Consider the following 20,012-nt stretch of genomic DNA (forward strand, 5'->3'; position numbering starts at 1 on the left):
AGCCCACGGCCTGCGGGGCAGCTTCCTTGCAGAGCTGGGGCAGGGGGGCTGCATCTGTTGGGACAGATATTCCTTTGGGTCCCTTTAGAACCATCCATCGATATGCTGGGGTGCCGAACTGTTCAGACCAGCACAGGAAATTCTTGGATGAGCTTATTAATGGTTTTGGGAAAGTCCTTGGCAAGCTCTGCTCTAGTGAAGCCCTTGCACCGACGCAGATGTGGGGTGGATGGGGATGCACTCACAGCCGGTGGGAGCCCAAACATTGCAGCAGCCTCTGATGGGCTCAGCAGGACCCAGATCGTCCTGGATCGTGAGCTGCTATGGAAGGGAGCTCCCCCGTTGTGTCCCTGCTCCCAGCCCACAGCGTGTGGCCCCGATCCATTAGGGTGGGAGCGGCAGGAAGGGTTAACTCAGCTGGGATTGGCACAGAAAGCCAAGTCCAGATTACCCAGCTGAAGACGTCACTTTCCATTATGGGAAAGGCTCCCCGGTAGCAGCACGGCTCTTGGCGCTGGGGATTAACCACCCGGCACAGCCAGCAAAGGGCAGGGCTCCAACGCCCGGAGTGATGCACGGTGCCGGGGGCTGCTCCCAGGGGCACGGCTGAGCAGGACCATGTGGGATCGTGTCCGGAAAGCTCTGCTGGCCTCTCTTTCCATGAGCTCCATGCGCCTCTGGAAGTGGGTGCGGGCTTTCTGGAGCAAAAACGGCCTCCTCACCCTGTCGATGCTGTCGGTCGCCACCGGCTGCCTCCTGGGCTTCCTGCTGCGGGCGCTGGAGCTGACGGAGCTGGTAAGGTGCTGGGGATGGGATGGGAGCAAGGGAGTGGGATCAGCAGTCGGGGCAGCCACAGAGGGGCACGGCCACAAAAGCAAAGGCTTCAGCCCAAGAAAGGACCTTCTGGATGGTTTCTGTCTGTGGCTTGCCTTTTATTTATTTATTTATATTTTGCCCAAAAGCTGCAGGACAAATCTTGGCACCCTCTGCTGGGAGTGGGGGCTCTGGGCCAGACCCTGTCAGGCTGCAGGAGCCTGCAGGAGGGATGGGGATGGGAAGGGGGGGGGCTCCTGCCCCACTGCCCCCAGAGGTTGGGAACAGCCTAAAACACAAAGCAGCAGTGCTGGCATCCCGGGGCCGAGCTTCTGCTGCCTCTCCCTGCAGATGCTCAAAGCAAAGCCCAGGTCCACGCTCTGGAGAAGATCCAGCAAAAACCACTCGGGGGTTGCTGAGAGCCTGGGAGCTTCCAGCAATCGCCATCACCCAGCGCTTTCCAGGAGCGCTGCCCTGTTAAATGTCACTGCAGTGAAATCCCAGTGGCTTTAATGGCATCGAGCGTCTCAGCCGCAGCTCAGCCCGATGTGGGGCCGGGCTGGCTGAGCCACGGGAGGCAGGATGCTCAGCGGGATGCTCAGCGGGATCCCAGCTTCAGTGAGCTCGGCTGATGCTGGAACAGCCCTGCATAACCTACAAGGATTTAGCAGGGGCTTGTCACTTCAATTACGGACTGCGGCATCACTGCCCCGAGCGAGGATGATCTCCTTACTTAATGGCAGTGGGGTGTAATCCCGCTGCGTCCCGGTGCACATGGCCACAAGCACCCCACGGCCTCCCACGGGGCCTGCACCCACCCGGGGTCCTGCCCCTTGTCCTGCCCCAGCCCCGTTGCTGCTGCCCGGTTCTCCCCGTTAGGGACTTTTGGCCCAGCCTCCATGCCGCAGATGAAGCAACCATTCCCTGCTTCCTTCCCCAAAAGGGGAAGTGTCACAGAGCTGGAAAACCCAGTGAAAAGGGGACGCTCTCGGTTCTGGGGCTCCTTCCTGCACCCTTCTGTCCCCACGCTACGTGGAGCTCAGCCAAGGTTGGGCCACGCAGGGATGGCAGGACAGGGCTCCTGGGTCCACGGTTTGCCTTGGCATCCCCAAAACCCAGTGGTGCTCGGTCCTTTGGAGCAGTGGAAGCACACATTTGGCTTTGGCCACCTCAGACCTTTCCCTGACATCTCCAGGGCGGTGCAGTGAAAAGCTGGGGGCCGGGGGGAAAGGTTGGGTGGAGGATGGACGGTGGTGGATGGGCTGATGGAGGAGGGAGGGAGGCATGGGAGGAACTTGCTGAGTGTCCAGGAGGGTGGTGGGTGGAGGGATGGTGGAAGGACAGACAGATGGAAGGACAGACGGATGGGTGGAGGGACGGCTGGCTGGCAGATGGATGGAAGGAGGTAGGGAGGGTGGGCACCGGGTTGCACCTGGGGGCTTTGGGTCACTGCTGAGTCTCTGCTGCCCAACAAGGAGCAGCACCAGGCACAAGCCAGCAGCAGGGCCATGGGGGCCATTCTCCAGAGGGTGGTGGGTCCAAAGATGCTTTAGGGAAGGGAGCAGCCGCACACACCCAGCTCCAGCTCACAGCCAGGTTTCCCACTTGTAGCCCATACTTCTTGGCCCCAGCCCAGCTCTGATTAGGGTCAGCCAAGGAAACTGTGTCTCAGCAACCACAGGTTGGGAGCCAAGCTCAAAGCTGTGTCCCATTAGGAAAAAAAAAAAAAATTAAAAATGTCAGGTTTGAGCCCTTAACCTGAGGTCAGCATCCACTTCTCAGCTCCCAGCTGACACACCAGCTCTGCTCTCTGTGCAGGAGAAGCAGTACTTTTCCTTTCCTGGAGAGCTCCTCATGAGGATGTTGAAGATGCTGATCCTACCCTTGATCACCTCCAGGTAAGACATCACCTTCTGCTTCTGAAGTGCCATCTCTGTGTCACATTGAGGAGAACGCACCATGAGACAGGGCTCAAAACTGCCCAGGGTGAGAATAACCCCACGCCAAACAGCCAGCACCCAGGCAGCATCCCCAGCTTGGTGTCCATCGAACCCCAAAATCTCCTAGTGATGGGCTAGGACAGGCCCTGAGCTCAGGGGAGGAGGTTTGGATTTGGTTTGTTTGGTTTTTTGCCTTTACTTTGCTTTCCTTACAGCGATCATCCTGAGTGCAGGGGTTACTTCCCTGCCAGGGTGAGCCCCAGGTGCTCCAGCAATGACATTGTCACCAGAAAAAAATGCTGAAAAGTTGGTTTGAATATGTCCCAGCAGAAAAACCTAAATCCCGTAAACTTTTCTGAAGTGTAATGATCCAAATCAGAGAGGGGGGTAATGGTTTTGTCCAGCTTTGTGAGCGGCTGTGTGAAATGGAGGGGTTGTTATTTCTGCACTTGTGCCTGGGCTGCCTTTGATTAGAGATGCTCATTAGAGAGAGCTGGAAAACACTACTGGGGGGTGGGGTGGGGTAATTTCCTTTGCTTTTCATGCAGAAAAACACCAGCAAAGCACACAGCAGAATGATCAAAATGTCCAGTCCAGGCTTCAGGGTCAAAGACAGGAGGAAGTGGCTGGAGAAGGTTTTATGGAGTCCCGAGGTGCTGCTCTCATGGACTTCCCAGTGGCTAGGACTGAGAGCTCACAGGGAGGGTCTCTGTGTGTCAGGCAGGCTGCAGGCACTGAATTTGCTGGAGGAATGAGGTACATTGGCCCTGACCTGGATTTGGTACATACTGCACTGCTCTGGGGTTTTGCTTCCTTTTTGTGCCCATCCAGCTGGCAGTGCGGGACCAGCCACAGGCTGCTGCTGCCGGGCAGAGGTTTAAACTGAAAGCAGAATTCCTTGTTTAGAGGGTTTTGAGACAGTTCGATTAAGAACCAGAAGCGTCACTCACTGTTGCATGTCATGTTTGCAAATCCCACTTCCATCAGCCCATCCGAATCGAGAAATAAGCAACAGAGCCACATTTAACCCTAAGCGAGCCCTTAAAAAGCTGAGGTAGAGTCACCTATTTTAAATGATCACAGGCACATGGTCGCCAGAAATACCCAATTCACTCTCATCCCCTTGCCGATGTCTCACTGCTCTGTTGTTTTTCAGCTCGCTTGCTGCCTGGTTTGCCTCTGGTTTATTTTTGGGAGCAGCGTGATCACCTTCCCTGCCAAGCTCGGTGTTTTTGCCATCAGCCCCCATAGGGCTGCTTTCTGTTTCGCCCCAGCATCCACCCCCTTCCCGACACACTGCCAGGGTCTCTTGGGGTGCTCCCAGTGCTCCCTGCAGCCGAATGCTGTTGGGGCCCAGGGCCTGTCCCAAAACCAACCGTGCTGCCTGTGGGGGTCTGGGCATCTGCAAAACATCTGCAGCACATTTCCTGCAAGCTGAACCCAACCAGGATTTTTCTTATTTAATTACTGAGGGATGATAAAGTGGCTGCATCCCTCCGTGCACCATCCCACAGGGACCAGGCTTGTGCTGGGGAGGGATTTGCCCGGCTTGGCGCTCAGATTTGGAGCTCCTCACGTCAGAAAGCTTCACCCGCCTCCGCCTCACCTTTGTGGCCTCTCCTCAGCTTCCCAGAGCCTCTCTCCTCCCAGGCACGTGGCTGCAGGAGGGGATCTGGGCCCCCTCAATCACCTGTCCCTGCCGTGTCCCCAAGGGCAGCACTGACCCTGCCGCCCCCATCCCTGCCCCGCAGCTCCTGGGGCTCTGCAGTGTCCCAGGAGAGATGGAGCAGGGAAAACCAGAGGTCAGGAGCTCTGCATGTCTGGGGGGGTGACACACTGCAGCCCCCACATGCTCCCGTTTGATGTCCCCACCAACAGCCTGCCGGCACAGCCCGTAATTCCCTCTCTATTTTTAGTCCAGTTTTGTTCAAAAGTAGCTTACTGGCTAGCTCTTAGGAAAGCTTACATGTACGTGAGGTCTGAACCTGTGGCTCTTTGCCTGGGGGAGTGGGCTTCATCCCCACCAGGATGTTTTACACCTTGTTTTACACCTTTCTTTGCAGCTGACAGTGACACCCCATAGCATGGTGCCAAGCTGAGGCAGGGGAGGTTTAGGCTGGGCATCAGGAAGAGGTTCCTCACCGAGAGGGTGGTTGCACACTGGAACAGGGTCCCCAGGGAAGCAGTCACTGCACCAAGCCTGTGGAGTTTAAGAAGCATCTGGGCTGTGCACTTAGTCATATGGTCTAAAATTTTGGGTAGACCTGTGTGGTGCCAGGAGTTGGACTCGATGATCCAACTCGGGATATTCTATGCTTTTATGCTTCTATGATTCCATGACAGCAGCACAGTGTGCCAGAGGTTTTAGAGAACAGTATCACGCTAACCAGAGCAGTGTTATTCACCGTCAGAACATAAGAACATGTACTTGCTATCCCTTGGTGAAGACAGAAGGCATGGCCAGACCTTGAGAAGGGACCTGTAGCTCTGTCCTGCCCTTTGCAGCACCCCCCAGGCTGCCACAAGCTTGCCCTTGGAGCAAAATCCCCAGGGGAGCCACCATTCAGGCACCTGAACATGCAGGAGCCCTGTGATGCCTCTGAGCATCCATTAATAAAAATAAATAAATAAGTGGAAACTTCTCACAGGTTGGAGACTTTGCCCACCGGGTGCATCTCGTGCAGCTTTGGGGGCAGATGCTGACCACGATTTTTTCTGGTGCAGCCTCATGTCTGGGCTGGCCACCATGGACTCAAGGGCCTGCGGGAAGATGGGGGTGATCACCATCACCTACTACCTTTGGACGACCTTCATGGCGGTGACCACCGGGATCATCCTGGTGGTCAGCATCCACCCTGGCGCAGCTGCCCAGAAGGAGGATTATTCCGTGGGGAAAGCGGTGCTCAGCTCCGCCGACGCGTTGCTGGATCTGATCAGGTACCTGGTGGGATTTCAGGGGGAGCCTGGGGCTTACCACCTTGGATTGTGCTCTGCAAACAAGATCTGCCCCCAGGGCTGCGAGTTCCCAGGGGATACTGAGATCTGAGGGGAAATGGGAGAGCCGCTGCTGTGCTGACCGCACAGAGCAGGCTCCCTGCTCCCAAGGGTGCCTCCTCCCCATGGGTGCATCCTGCACACACCCAGGGGCTCGCTTATGCCCACGGGTGCTCCAGCAGCCCCACTGCTTGCCTCGGGGCTGGCACAGCTCCTCCCAGCGCTGCTCCAGCCTCCCAGAGATGTTGGCAAGGAGGGCTCCGAGCATCCTGTGCCCGCTTGGTCTTGGTCTGAGCAGGGGGCTGGAGATGGCCGGGGTCCTTCGCAGCGTCTGGTTTTTGATGAGTCCAGTTTGTGTGGCTCAGTCCCACTCTTCATTCACCTTCCAGCCCCAATTCCCCCCCCCCAGCTTGCAGGAGGACACCCAGAGGGTGGGGGCCGTAGCAATCCTCCTGCTGGCCTCTCACCCACCAGGGGGGCTGCCTGGGCTCCCTCCAGCTCACCGCACGCTTTAACCCCTGCACAATTGCTCTCTTACAGAAACATGTTTCCTTCCAACCTGATCGAAGCTTCGTTCCAGCAGGTGAGCCCACCCGGCCCCAGCTCAAGCTCTGGAGAGATTGGGATGGTGCTGGGTTTGGCAGGGCTGCTCTCCCCCAGCCACAGCCTGGACACGAGCCCCTTCCCCTCCCTCCATCCCCTCCCTCCATCCCTGCTCCCTGGCCACTTTCTGCTCACCCCAGGGTGCACACGGAGCAGAGGGGGCTGGTGGGGGACACAGGCACAGGGACACCCTTTGTTGAAGGGCTTCTCCACAAAAGCAACATGATGCTTGGACCCCAGGGACCTCAGGGACCCCAGCATTGTGCAGCAGCTCCCCAGTGCCAGCTCCAGGGTCAGGGAGCAGTGCAGAGCTGGCACACAGTGGGACAGAAAGCTGGGTGGAAAGGTTGGGGTGGCTGAAGGAGGGGGGAGGGGAAGGGATGGGCACAGTGTGGGGCAGGACGGCACACTCACGATGTTGGGAAAGTGTTTTTGGGGCTCCCAGGAGGAGCATGGGGCCAAAGGGGCCCCTCTGTGGGCATCACAGTGCTTCCTTGTCCAGTCCTGCACCGGGATCCTGCAGGGACAGGACTCAAATCCCATGTGTGTGCCCAAGGAAGTGCAGCCCTGGAGGATGGCTGTGCTCAGTTTCCCTTGGCTGTTTCTTGCCTCTCTTCTTCTCATCAATTTACTGCCTGAAAACCAAACCTTGAGCCTGCAGCACCACTTGGCCCAGTGGTGGCTTTGACTCTGTTCAGAGCAACATGGAGCTTCTTGCCAACCTGACACTAACCTCTCTGCTTTGATTTGTTGCAGTATCGAACTGTCCTTGTCCCAGTGGTGAAGTCCCCAGGATTTCCAAAGATCCCAGGGAAATCCCTCAGTTTTATTTACTTTGCACCTGATGATGAAAACCCTGAAATTCATCACCCTGTGTTTCTCGAGCTGACGCCGTCTCCTGAGATGACCTACAGGACCCTGCCCGGGACCAGCAATGAAATGAACGTCCTGGGGATTGTTATCTTCTCAGCAACCATAGGTACCTGCTAAACAGAGAACTGGGCTTTGCTCTGCTCCCTGGCCATGCTCTCCAGGCCACTCAGTGGTGGCTGCAACCCAGAGCGGCAACTGCAGCAGCCCCCGTGCTGTAAATCAAGGCAGGGATGCTCAGAGGCACAGGACCAGTCGTTTTAGCTCCAGCTGCTCAGGTCCTTGGGAAACTGGGCATGGCAGGCAGTTTGTACCACCTCCCACCAGTAATGTCAGCAACAGAGCCTGCAAAAGGTGTTACAACTGCTTGTTATGCGCAGATCAGCCTGGAGGATCAGGAGGACCCCAGAATTTCCCTAGGAGCCCTCAGAGCCTGAGGTTTCCGAATCGTAACGTGAGCTGCAGGAGCCTTTTTATGAAGTCTGCTAAGGTGAGCGGTAACTTCTGCAGACCCTACGTGGGAAACAGCGTAGTAGTGAAGGTCCAAACCCCCTGTGCTGGTGGCGCTCAAATTCCCTGAGCAGGGAGGAGTCAAACCTGGTGCCTGCCACAGACATGGAAATTTCTACGAGCACTTTGTGAAGGGGGTGAGAAAGCTCCCTGCACTGAGCAGCTTGCAATCCAGCGTGGACAAGGCGTTTGGTAACAAATTAAGGAAAGAAGAAGAGGTTGGATGTGGGGGGACATGTGAAAAGGATGGGGAAGAAGGCTTAAAGGGGAGAAAGTCACAGGGGGAGGAACCTGGAGCTGACTCAGAGCGTGAGGTGGGTGCAAAGCTGAGTGAGAAAGGAGGAAAGGAGGAACCAGAAGGGAAAGGAGTAGGAGGCAAGGAGATCAGCGTGGGGGCAGGATTACACCTAGATTAAGAGGTGAGGGCGAGGAGCCTGAACTTAGTGTGTAAGCATCCAAAAAGCCACTTAGAGGATTTGGGGTGTGGAGGCAGCGCAGGAGAGCGGTGCTGGAGCCCCCCGAACTGCCTCAGGGCAGAGGCCAGGCAGTTTGTGAGGCTGCCACATGCTGGGTGACTGCAGGAGGTGGCCAAAGGGGGTCTGGGCAGAGACAGGCCCACCAGGAGCGCCTCCAACCCAGAGACCAGCGCCATCGGCAGAGCTCTGCCTTTATGCCGGTGCTCGGGGAACGTGTCTTGGGACACCCGTCCTCCTCAGGCCCAGCACAGCGGGTGACCAGAAGCTGCTTTTTCTGCCCCCGGGATTACCGCCCGCCGCCCTGCCGGTGTGGGTAAGGATCAGCGCTGCGTTAGGGCTCGGAGATCACCTGGGCTGGCCCCGGCCACCCCGCTGCACCCATCCGGATCTGGCCTGGGAGGGATTAGAGCTCTGCAGAGCCCAGCACCTGCAGCGGGGCCTGGTGGGAAGCGCCCACGAGGGGCCGCACGAGTCGGGTTTGCCCAGCAGAAAGCAGAGCGGGCAGGGAGGGCCCGGCCATGGCCCTGTGATGTTGGAGCCCCTTTGGAAGGAAACAAAGCTCTGCTCCTCCTCACAACAGCGCAGAGAAGGCCAGGTGAGATCTCAGCAAAGTCCATTTGTGTCCATCTCCAAAATCAGGCATTTCATGAGGCTGTAACCTGCTGTCCGTGTGGTGCCTGCTGGCCGTCAGGAGCAGCCATGCACACAAACTGCAGCACAGAGATGAAGCACAGCACGCCAGGGGCACCAGAGCAAGGTGCAGGACCCTAAGATGTGCTCTCATCACTTCTTCTGGCGCCCTTGAGGCCTGCTGCTTTGGCCCACCGCCCCGTGCTGCCACGAGGAACCCCACGCAGCCACCGCAGCTCCAGCGGCTTCCTCAGAAGCATCCTCAGAGTCCACTCTGGTGCCTCTGAAATCACGGAAAGGGCAGAGATTTAAAGTTACTTGAAATAAATTGGTTATGTGCTGGGGTGATCTTCTTCATGGCAGCCCTCTGCAGGACACAGAGAAACTGACTTCTTTTAAGGCAGCTGCTATGACCACCAAACACTGGGCGAGTAGCCAAGGAGCCAAGAATGACACGTCCAGCCTTGTCTCATTTCTCAAGGCTGGGCAAAGATGACCCTTTCTCATTTGTTTTCTGAGCAAGACGTTAGCTGGACAGAGTTCCAACTAAATGCACCAGGTCTCTGGGAGTCCTCAGCCCTGAAGACTGGAGAAGGATGAGAGGGACAGGACAAGATGCTGACTATACTCTTCTTTTCCAAGTCGAAGCAGGCACTTCTACAGTGCTGTGGAAGAAATTTCAGCTCATACACCGAGTGTATGCACCAGGCTGGAACCCAGATGGGCAAATACTCAGACTCGGTTTTGTTTTGCTGAAACCTCCTCAGCAGTGAAAACAATGGGATTTAGCACAGGCTAATTTGGTGCTGGCAGACCAGAAAGCCATGCCAGAACCCATCTAACCATTAAGTATTTATGCTCCAGTATTCCTACAACTGAAAATTAGACTGGGAATTGCGTTAAGGCAACATCAAAAGAGGCAGCAGAATTAAGTCAGGTGGCTTAATGCCCATATCCAAGCATGGCTGGATCCTTCCTTACCCAACACTAATGCAGGCACTGTCACCATTGCAGTACAACCTGTGGGCAGGTGGCAAAGCTGTCTGTGGGCATTGGGCAAAACCAAGCACTTCTGTTTGTTTCAGGAACTAGATCATCCTAGTATTACCAAAGAGCAGCCAAAAGACAGCTCATCCCCCTCTAGAAGTGACTCTTTCAGTGACTACCCTCAAGAACCTCGGTGCATTGCACACTGTTCAGTAATACAAATCTCTGTGTTTGGTTGCAGGACTCCTCTTGGGGAAAATGGGCGAGCGAGGAGCCCCGCTAGTTAACGTGTGCCAGTGTCTGAATGAAGCAGTTATGAAAATTGTCTCGATGGCAGTCTGGTAAATCTGTTTTTAATCAATTCAGTTCTTTCCTTACCTGCTAGTTAATGATGGTGCCAGCCATACATATGTCTACAAATATCTACTGTGAGCACTGTACTTATTTTTAGTGTGACTGCATCATAGAGTACCAAATACTGTAATGACCGTGGTGTAGTGCTTCAGTAATTGCTTGATCCCCATAAATAAGTACTCATGCTTATTCTTTGCAGGTACTTCCCCTTTGGCATTGTATTTCTCATTGCTGGAAAGATTCTGGAGATGGAAGATCCCTCGGTTATAGGACAGAAGCTGGGACTATATGCCATTACAGTAGTGTCAGGGCTGGTCATCCACGGACTTTTTCTCTTACCTCTGCTTTTTATGCTCATCACCAGGAAAAACCCCTTTGCTTTCATCAAGGGAATACTGCAAGCCTTGCTGATTGCCTTAGCTACATCCTCCAGGTAAGAAAGCATGGCCAAAATTTGCCGGTACAGCTGGAAGGGCTCTGGCTTAGCTGTGGGAGACCTGGCTGCGCGTACGGCTGGCCATACTGCAGAATAGATGCAATTAACACATAAAAGAGAAATCATGCTCCAGCACTATTCGAAAACCCAGAACAGGGTTTCTGTAGGTGCTTTATAAAGCAGTGCATGGTTATGAGTTTGGATTTTAATTGAAAACATCAAAAACACTTCTGGATACTTTACTGAAAACCTCAGTCAACTCCTGTGTATACCAAGCTCCTCCAAAGGAAAGTTTTGTTTATTTTGATAAGGTTTTATAATTGTAAATAATTTTTCTATCTTTAATTTTTATTGCAAAACATTCTTTGAAACAATGAAGAAGCTGTACATCAGAAACTACCATCCTTTCTGAAAGACGCACAAACCAGAACATTTTCTCAGAAAGCATTAGGCCAAGTGAAGTTTTCCTGCCCTCCCTGACATCAATGCTGTACACGAGCTCAGTAAAACCACAGAGGACCGTCCCTCCCTGCCCTGACCCCTGTCTCTGCACACTGGTGTAGACAACCCTCTCTCGTCCAGCATGGGGGCCCCCATCCCTGTTTCCCTCGGAAGCATCTCCTGTAGCCACCACCGTCCTGCCAGGCACAGGGCCCTGGCAAAACCCCGAGGTTGACACGGGATTCCTGCAGCACCAGCACCATGCTGGGACCTTTCCCTGCAGAGATGGGCTGCCACGAGCAGCTGCTGCTCTCCAGCCAGTGTGCAAGCTGAGGGGCTGTTGTGTAGGGGCTGGTGGGAGAGCTTTGTCCTCGTCCTGCCATCCGCTCTAGGGATTGTGTGCATCTGTGATACACCCTGCACACATTGGAAAAGCAGCGCCTGCCTTGAAGAGTCAATCGCAGTCCCATCGGCTTCTTTTCCATGTTCATTTTCCATCTTTCATTCTGTCCTCTTCCTCCCCATCCTTATCCTGACTCCCACCATACAGCTCACGTCTGTGTGCTCAACAGAAACGAGCACAAGTTCAGTGGGGTGGTACTGGGCAGCACTGGGCAGCACTGGGTGACACTGGTGCAGCTGCTCCCCGCTGCACACTGGGGCCGAACCAGGGCTGAAGGAGCCCCGTGGGGGCTGGGGTGGGCACTTCTGCTTCGTACAAATGTCCAGGTGTTGTGGGATAAATGTGGGGAGCGGGGATTACAACAAACAGCCAGAACCCATGCACAAAGCTCTCCGTAGTGTGATGCCTTCAGACACCAAAATGATTTTTTGAGTTTATTCCGTTGGTACTGCAGGCTGATGACAGACAGTGTCTAACTCCTTGGCTAATTGTGTATTCCCCAGGCAGATGAAGAAATGCAGAGCAATTCGTGTAACAGTGCTGCTGCACTTACCCCAGGAGGACTTATGTTTGTATACCGTTAGGCTGCAGACAGCAGCGTGCTCAACACGGAAAACAATTATTTATCATTTCTTCTCCCGCAGCTCAGCAACCTTGCCCATCACCCTCAAGTGTCTTCTGGAAAACAACGGGATAGACAGGCGCGTGGCACGCTTCGTCCTGCCGGTCGGGGCCACCATCAACATGGACGGCACGGCGCTGTACGAAGCAGTCGCTGCTATCTTTATCGCTCAGGTCAACGAGTACGACTTGGACTTGGGACAAATCATAACAATAAGGTAAATGTTTATTTGCAGCAGTCAAATTAGTTCTCCGTTCTTATAGATATGAGACCAGTATCTCACCCCTTATCCAGTGATTTGGCTGAGACCACCCCAGCTGCTGCAGCCAGTGGGTGACAGCGGGGCTGCCACGCCTGGGCAGTGTGATGCCATCGAGGAGCTGTACCAGCACAGGGGTGCACTGGTGTAATATATTCTCCTTCAGGAATACCCTCATTTAATGAGCAAGGGAAAAAAAGCATCTACCTAAAAATAAGTACAATTTCACATATGAAGCCATTCCAGGGAGGGGCTGCCTACGCTGGAAGGCAGAGGGCTGCTTTCAGCACAAGGTGCGTGCCCACAGCCGGGGCCCTGGACAGTAGCAGGGCAGGAGGTGAAGCATTGCAGCTGCAACCCCCCAGGATGGGGCTGCCCCCAGGAACCAAGTGGCCCCCGTGCTGGAGCCTGTCCTCACCTTTCGGAGCTCGCCCTGGTCCATTCCAGCACAGAGCTAGAAGGAAACACTGGCACAGGGGGTCAGGACAGGCAAGCAAATTGTACAAGTGTGCAGGTGACTGCAATGGGAGCCTGAGAAGCAGAATTCCTTACAGTGAGATCTCAGAATAACTGGAAGTGATCTTTCTTGGCCAACAAAGTGTTTCAGGTCCTGTCACTGTATCATACAGAATGATATAATGAGGACGAGATTATTTTTATTATTAACATATATAACTTATGCAACACCTCATTCCTTCAAAGAAAAAAAAAAAAAAAAAAAGCAGCTTTTTTGGTGGCACCAATTCTGCAGCCTTCCTCTCTCTGCAGCATAACAGCGACAGCAGCGAGCATAGGGGCGGCTGGGATCCCCCAGTCGGGGCTCGTCACGATGGTCATCGTGCTGACGTCCGTGGGGCTGCCGACCGCCGACATCACGCTCATCGTGGCCGTGGACTGGGCGCTGTAAGTCTCCCAGAGGTGATGCTGCGGGCTGGTGCTAGCGGCAGCTGATAGTGGGGACGTGTTTGGGTTTCCTGGAGCAGCTCTAGCAGAGGTAACAGAGGTTATGGGATCACACACAAGGTCAGGAGCCAAGTGTAAGATTCCTCGTTTTCCCATTATTTTCCTGAAACAGCCTAAGATAATGACAGGTAAAAGTCTCTTAAATGATTGAGTTAAGGTGTTTCTGTTCTGAGGTGCCCGCTGCACTCTGTTGCCTCCTTAGGGACTGTACTCAGAAGCAGTGATGAAATTACCCCATGCAAGATACAAACTTGCGCCTTTTTTTTTTTTTTAATCTAAATCCTTATCAGATTGTACCCCAAATTTTTGCTAAGTCGCAAGTGAAAAACAAACAAAACCCCCCTCTGAAATATTGAAATATCTAGGTATGCATGTATACTTTCACGAGATGGAAAGGATTCCACTTTCCTCCATAACAAGACGTAGAAAAGGAGGGAAGCAGACACATATTGTTGTCTTCATAAATGTTACCGTGTAAGGCTGCTAGTTGATGTATTCCCTAGAAATACCTCAAGTCCCAGCCTCCTCCAAGCTGTCCATTCTGTGAGCAAAGGAGGATGGACAGCACGAGACTGAAAGCGGTTTGTCGGACAGGTAAGTGTGGGAAGGTTCAGTGGTCACTGCTTTGGTGGAACATCTCCCTGCGAGATGAACGAGGCTGCAGGAAGGTCTCTGGCTTCATACGAGGAGAAATGAAAACCAGCCAGAAGGGTGCTAACAACAATAGAGACAGAAGGGGTGGAAGCATAAAATTGTTTAGGACAAAAGCATGATCTTTAGGATAAAATTAACTGATACAAACCATAAGCCACTTGGAAATATTTGCAGAGTATGTGCTCATCCAGGTTTCCATTTTTATTCCTAAAACATGGGATTTTTCATAATTAGGAAATAGAGAGGACAGAGAGATAGACTAGGGATAGATAAGAGGGATGGGATAGATGTTTAAAAGGTAAAAAGGAAAAAAAAAAGTGATCTGAGATGCTTACTGATTGTCAGAACAGAACAGTAAAAAGGTAAAGTATGAGCTGGTTGTGACACTAAATCATAGAAGAAAATCAGGGGCCCCTTCATGAATAGATATAATAGTGGGGGAAAAAAAAAAAAAAAAAGTTGCATTCAATAGGCAACTTACATCTTACAAGCCATCTGTCACCAGAACTAAAACATCACTGGAGTTTCTAAAAGTAAGGATGACATTTTCAAAGGATTGCATCCAACGCCAAGGTCTGTCTTCCAGGGAGGTAGTCCTCGCCTTGGTGGATGAAGACCAGATTGATGTTGAGACAAAATACGATGCCTGATAACACTTAGCATAACATATGCATTCACGAAATGTAGCATTTAAAAGTAGTACGGAAAAAATGAAGCAAGTTACGTAGGTGACAAAAACATACAGCGTAGTTACTGACTTTTAAGGAACTGATGCATGGGTTGCTGGTTTGGTCTTCACAGCCATCCTGTAGAGAGGGAACAGCACAGGTATCACGGCTGCTTTTCTCATTCTTACACTCACAAGAAGTTTAACTTTTCAGGTGGAAGTTGTTGCATCAGAACAAAATGTCAGCTACATCTTTGAGCATCACAGGGCACCAGTAGTATCACCTACAGTAACGCTGCCGGCACTTCCTACTGACATGACAAGAACTCGCCTTAGGGCTGGACAAACACAATTTCATCCCCAAGTGTCACCTTAAATAGTTTTGTGGCTCAGGGGGCTCATGCAGATTTTGAAGGAAAATGCACGATGCACCAGTTTTGGTAGCAGCGCAGCCACCCCTACACGCTAGAGATGAGTGTGATGAGATGCTAGTACCGATTTCTTGCTGTATTTGCACAGGGCCAAGGGCAATACCCCATTTGTCTTAGCTAGTTCTTATCAAGAATAATGGTAGAGGTGTCAGGGATGGGGGTTCACCTTCCAAAGCCATAAAAGACCACAGCCACTCTGGCCGTGGCCACCAACTGCAGCCTCACAGCTTTCTCTCTTCTAGGGACCGATTCCGAACTATGACCAACGTCCTCGGAGATGCTCTGGCTGCTGGCATCATACAACACATCTGCGAGAAAGACTTTGCCCCAAAGCCCCCTAAGGTAGGTACAGCTTGTCTGGGAGAGCAGGTGAACACAGGACACATCAGGGCTAGAGACAGACACAAGGGAAGTACTCAGTTAGGAAAATAAAACGGCATTTTGTTCCTTTTGCAGCAAGATCCAGTGAGCAACACAGAGAAGTTTCCTTCTGCAGAGACCTCACTTCTGCATCCCAAAGACAACGTGATTGAGCTGATTGAAGAAAGTTTGTTTGATCAGACAGGAGTTCACTACAACATCTGTCAAGTGTAGATCACAGCATTCCCATGCCCAGGATGGGATCTCGGTGCTAAACTGATGCATATGGATGTTCTGCAAGACGAAGGCCTTACTTGGCACAAAAAGTAGAAACATCCTCTACACTTTGAAGACTTTGGGACTCTCCAATGAGCAGAGCCCGCTGCTTGTACGGGAGGATATGGCTAGACTGGCTGTTCTGTATAAAGCAGCTGGGATTTGAAGGTTTTATTCCACACATTTTCCCAAGCCCAGTTCTCTTCCAAAGTTAGGGAGGAGAGCAGGTACTGGGAAGTGGGAACTAGACTGGATTAGAAAGTAACAGAGATGGGAAAACAATCGGACACCTTACATCGGCAGCCTTTATCTGCTGTCCAGGCTGCATGCTGTAAGGCTTTATTTTCTTTAATATATTTTTTAAAATCTTTTTTTATTAATATATATACACTAAACATATTACATACTACTATACTATATAAAGTTCTCATCTAAAAACCTATGTGTACTTTTTGTCCAGATCTCAAAATTAAAGCTGAACATAACGGGATTTTCCAGCCATTACACAAACAGAGAAGAGCTGGTTGGAGCATTTCACTTCCAGTGCCAGAGAGATTCATTTCAGCTGCCAGGACGGAAGGGCCAGCTGTACGTGTATTTTTACCGGCTGTCTTATTATAGTGAAACTAATTGACCAACCCAGTTGCAACCATGTTGGTTTTCCAGCTAAGGATCTGTTCCCAAGTTCAAATTTCCATTCCAATTACAGCCTTAAAGCACAGGCTTCCAAGAGCAGCCTTCTCCACAAAAGCCTTTTACACAACTGATTTATGTTGCTGAATTCATTCGCTTCTTGCAATGTCCTCTCATGCCTTTTCCCCCTGGGTTTGTCATTACTGCCACAGCACGAGGCTCATGGAAGCAGCCTAAATGCAGACCAACATCACTTACTTTCTCCAGAAGGCAACACTGGGCCCAACTCACAGGGAAATTGATGAGAATGCTCCCAAGGCTCAGATAAAGCCAGAGGAGACCCAGAGAGCAGCGAACAGGGCCGTGGGGCATGCCCAGCACAGCCCCTTGCAGCGACTTTGTGCAATCTCCAGGCAGAATCACTGTCAATGAAGCTGGAGGTACTGCTGTCCACTTTGGCATTTCTTACCCTTCACTCCTAGGTTAGTTTTGTACCCTCCTATACATTTAATGTCCAACTCCTCTTCAGTAGGGGCAGTCGTGGGGTCAGAAACCCACACCCCAAACCAAGGGAACCCTGCAGCTTCCCAGGTCACCCCTCCACGATCAGACGGTCGCATCGTGCCCACCAACACTCAGCACTGCCGTCTATTAGGGGCGCTCTGCAAACTGTTCATCTGTCCCTGGAGCAGGTTTGGGCACACAAAAATCCAGGGTCGGAGGCACTGCAAACACAAGGGAGGCTGTGGGCTGCAGGTGCCCGTGCCCTGATCAGTCCCACGCAGAGAGCTGGGTGCCCCAAGCCACGCACAGAGGAACGGGTGCTTTGGGAGCACCCTGCCTCCATGCACTGCAGTCCTACCCCAAATGACATAAAGCAGGGCATCCTCATGCTCACCACAGCTGAAAGAACACATCATTACTGACAAAACTGAATATTACACCTTAGAAGTACATCCAGAACTGGCAGAGTAAGCGGAAACCTGCATGGTTTGCCTCTGAACCTGCAAGTATTGGGATTTGTTTCCATGGTCACTACTGGGGTCCCTCAAGGTTCCATTTTAGGGCCAGTCCTCTTCAACATTTTTATAAATGATTCGGATGTAGGACTCAAAGGTGTTTTGAGCAAACTTGCTGATGACACCAAACTTGGAGGAGTTGTGGACTTGGCTGAGGGTGGAAAGGCCTTGCAGAGAGATTTGGACAGACCGGAGCTCTGCGATCACCAACCACATGAAGTTTACCAAAAGCAAGTGCTGGGTCCTGCACCTGGGATGGGGCAACCCTGGTTATGCATAGAGACTGGGCGATGAGACGCTGGAGAGCAGCCCCGCAGAGAGGGATCTGGGGGTTGTGGTTGACAGCAAGTTGAATATGAGCCAGCAGTGTGCCCTGGCAGCCAGGAGGGCCAACTGCACCCTGGGGTGCATCAAGCACGGCATCGCTAGTTGGTTGAAGGAGGTGATTGTCCCGCACTGCTCCGCGCTGTGCGGCCTCACCTCGAGTACTGTGTGCAGTTCTGGGCACCACAGTACAAAAAAGACATGAAACTGTTGGAGAGTGTCCAGAGAAGGGCGACGAAGATGGTGAAGGGCCTAGAGGGGAAGACGTACGAGGAGTGGCTGAGGGCTCTGGGCCTGTTCAGCCTGGAATCAGCAGTGACAGGACCCATGGGAATGGTGTTAAGCTGAGGCTGGGCAGGGTTAGGCTGGACATCAGGAAGAGGTTCTTCACCGAGAGGGTGGCTGCACACTGGAACAGGCTCCCCAGGGAAGTGGTCACTGCACCGAGCCTGTCTGAATTTAAAAAGCGATTGGACTGTGCACTTAGTCACATGGTCTAAAATTTTGGGTAGACCTGTGTGGTGCCAGGAGTTGGAGTCGATGATCCTTATGGGTCTCTTCCAGCTCGGGAAATTCTATGACTATGATTTGTCAAGCATCAGTAACATCTCCTGCTATCTGGTGATAGCTGTTTTATTGGATAAGCTCCAGTTCTGAAATCAGCAGCAAGGACATTGTTTTACCAGTGTTAAAAACAAACAAACAAACAAACAAACAAAAACAGTATAGGAGAGCATTAACAGTCCAGCAGTCTTAAAAAGAAAACTGGGAGCCAATGGCCAAGGACAGTGGATGTAGTCAGTGCCCCTCTAACAGGACGAAACAGGGAAAATAATTCAAATGTTTCTGGCAGTCTGATGGCCACCTGAAGCCACCAATACTGGTGTGGAAAAGCCACAGGCAGCAAAGGACAATGCATCCTCTTCAGCGCTGCAAAGAGGCACAACCAACTTAATACATTCCAACAGGAACAAACTGTGGATAAATTTAGGAAACAGTTACTAACTGCCTGAGTTGAGCTGCTAGCAAGGCACCCACTGCCTCTGGCGTCCTTGGGATGGTACCGTCCCAATTCCACTTGTACTTTCAATAAACTGCTGCTGGGGGACATTTATTCATTTCTAGCTGTTCAGTAGGGAACGACAGCCTTCATTTGCCAAAGCTGAATGCAGGCAGGCATCCATCGAACCCCAAAATGTCAGCAAGACTTTAGGCATACAGAGCAATGCCAGTACCTCCCAAAAATCCTGGCACAAAAGCCATCTATTTGGCTACATGAGCTTTGTTGAGGGAATAAATTCCACCAGTGGGTTTGGGGAATTTGAGGATGTGACTCACAATAAACACTGAGCTTAGTCAAATGTTTCATCAGTCTGACCCTTCAGCTTGAGTTAAATCCTTACCCAAGAAAATTTCTTCCTACAGTCCATGACGGGGCTGCCTCGATCTTAACAACGGGCTGCCCTCCTGTTCTCACTATTAGCTGTTTTCTAGAGCAGGAATTATTTTTACATTTCTGAATTTATAAAATAGTCCTGAGTTTTGATTGTGGAGCTTCATTTTATATCATTTTTACATTTTTTTTAGGATTTAAGAGAAGTGACATAATAGTGGCATAGCAAATAATGATCCAGACAGTACAGAGTCAGCAGAGAGCGCTGCCACCTGTTTTTTCCTTCTTCCAGATCAGAATGTACTTTGGTTTGCCTTTTACTGAAACTAAAAAACAAAATAACTCAACATTGTAGCACATGGCAAAATAAAGTTAAAATAAAAGATGTGAAAAGCAGACAAAAAAAAATTAAATAGTATCAGTTTCAAAATTACCCCATGGAAGTTTTCTAGGATAACTTTTTGAAAATTCCATTCCACCAGAAGTTTCAAAAGTCTTTATTTAAGCCTATTAAAACAACAGCTCTCTCTCTAAAAAATTTCCAAGCAGTTCTAAGTGACATGTGGGTTAATTTAAACTATAAATTAGCAGCATGTAGCCTACCCAAACAACTCCTTTTAGGAGTAAATGTCTCCCTCATGAACGTGTGGTCAGACTTCTCTGTCTTTGCCTCTTGCTATGTCCTAAGAGACTTTTACCTGTTGTCTGCCTCACACCTGTCACTGTAGGCACTTATTTCCTTGTGGAATTTTTCATTTTGTCTCACGTGCTGACAGACTTTCTAGAAACTATGAATAATTCATTTTAGTCCCTACTGCCTATGGCAGAACATGGCTATGCTCGATCATCTGCTCCTGAGCTGATGGAGTTCTGAAGTGGTGTCCCTTCTATCCTTTTCTGCATACAAGATATTTAAGGAATTAACTATCTAAGAAAATCTTGTGATGGAAGTTT

At 51.5% G+C, this 20,012-nt stretch overlaps 1 protein-coding gene and 1 long non-coding RNA gene across 3 annotated transcripts; one reads left to right on the plus strand and one right to left on the minus strand.

Moving 5' to 3' along the window:
- Nucleotides 1-257: 257 nt before the first annotated feature.
- On the plus strand, nt 258-16,027 carry LOC101804150 (excitatory amino acid transporter 5-like). 2 transcript variants are annotated; one of them, XM_072029197.1, is made up of 11 exons: nt 258-795; nt 2,632-2,711; nt 5,478-5,690; nt 6,288-6,330; nt 7,107-7,329; nt 10,065-10,164; nt 10,377-10,610; nt 12,102-12,296; nt 13,107-13,241; nt 15,296-15,408; nt 15,514-16,027. In XM_072029197.1, exons 1-11 carry the CDS (start codon nt 619-621, stop codon nt 15,645-15,647), a joined length of 1,647 nt encoding a protein of 548 aa, XP_071885298.1. In that variant the 5' UTR covers nt 258-618; the 3' UTR covers nt 15,648-16,027. The 2 variants fall into 2 exon arrangements, with proteins under 2 accessions (XP_071885298.1, XP_021128391.3); XM_021272716.4 differs by having other exon boundaries at nt 15,296-15,395; nt 15,510-16,027.
- LOC110352789 (uncharacterized) lies at nt 10,941-15,644 on the minus strand. The gene is made up of 2 exons (XR_002402358.4): nt 13,811-15,644; nt 10,941-13,323 (listed from the first exon to the last, which is right to left on the minus strand). It is a non-coding gene; the product is annotated as an uncharacterized lncRNA (long non-coding RNA).
- Nucleotides 16,028-20,012: the final 3,985 nt, after the last annotated feature.

The sequence above is a fragment of the Anas platyrhynchos genome, chromosome 29, assembly GCF_047663525.1.
Source record: "Anas platyrhynchos isolate ZD024472 breed Pekin duck chromosome 29, IASCAAS_PekinDuck_T2T, whole genome shotgun sequence".
In the NCBI taxonomy this organism is placed as follows: domain Eukaryota; kingdom Metazoa; phylum Chordata; class Aves; order Anseriformes; family Anatidae; genus Anas; species Anas platyrhynchos.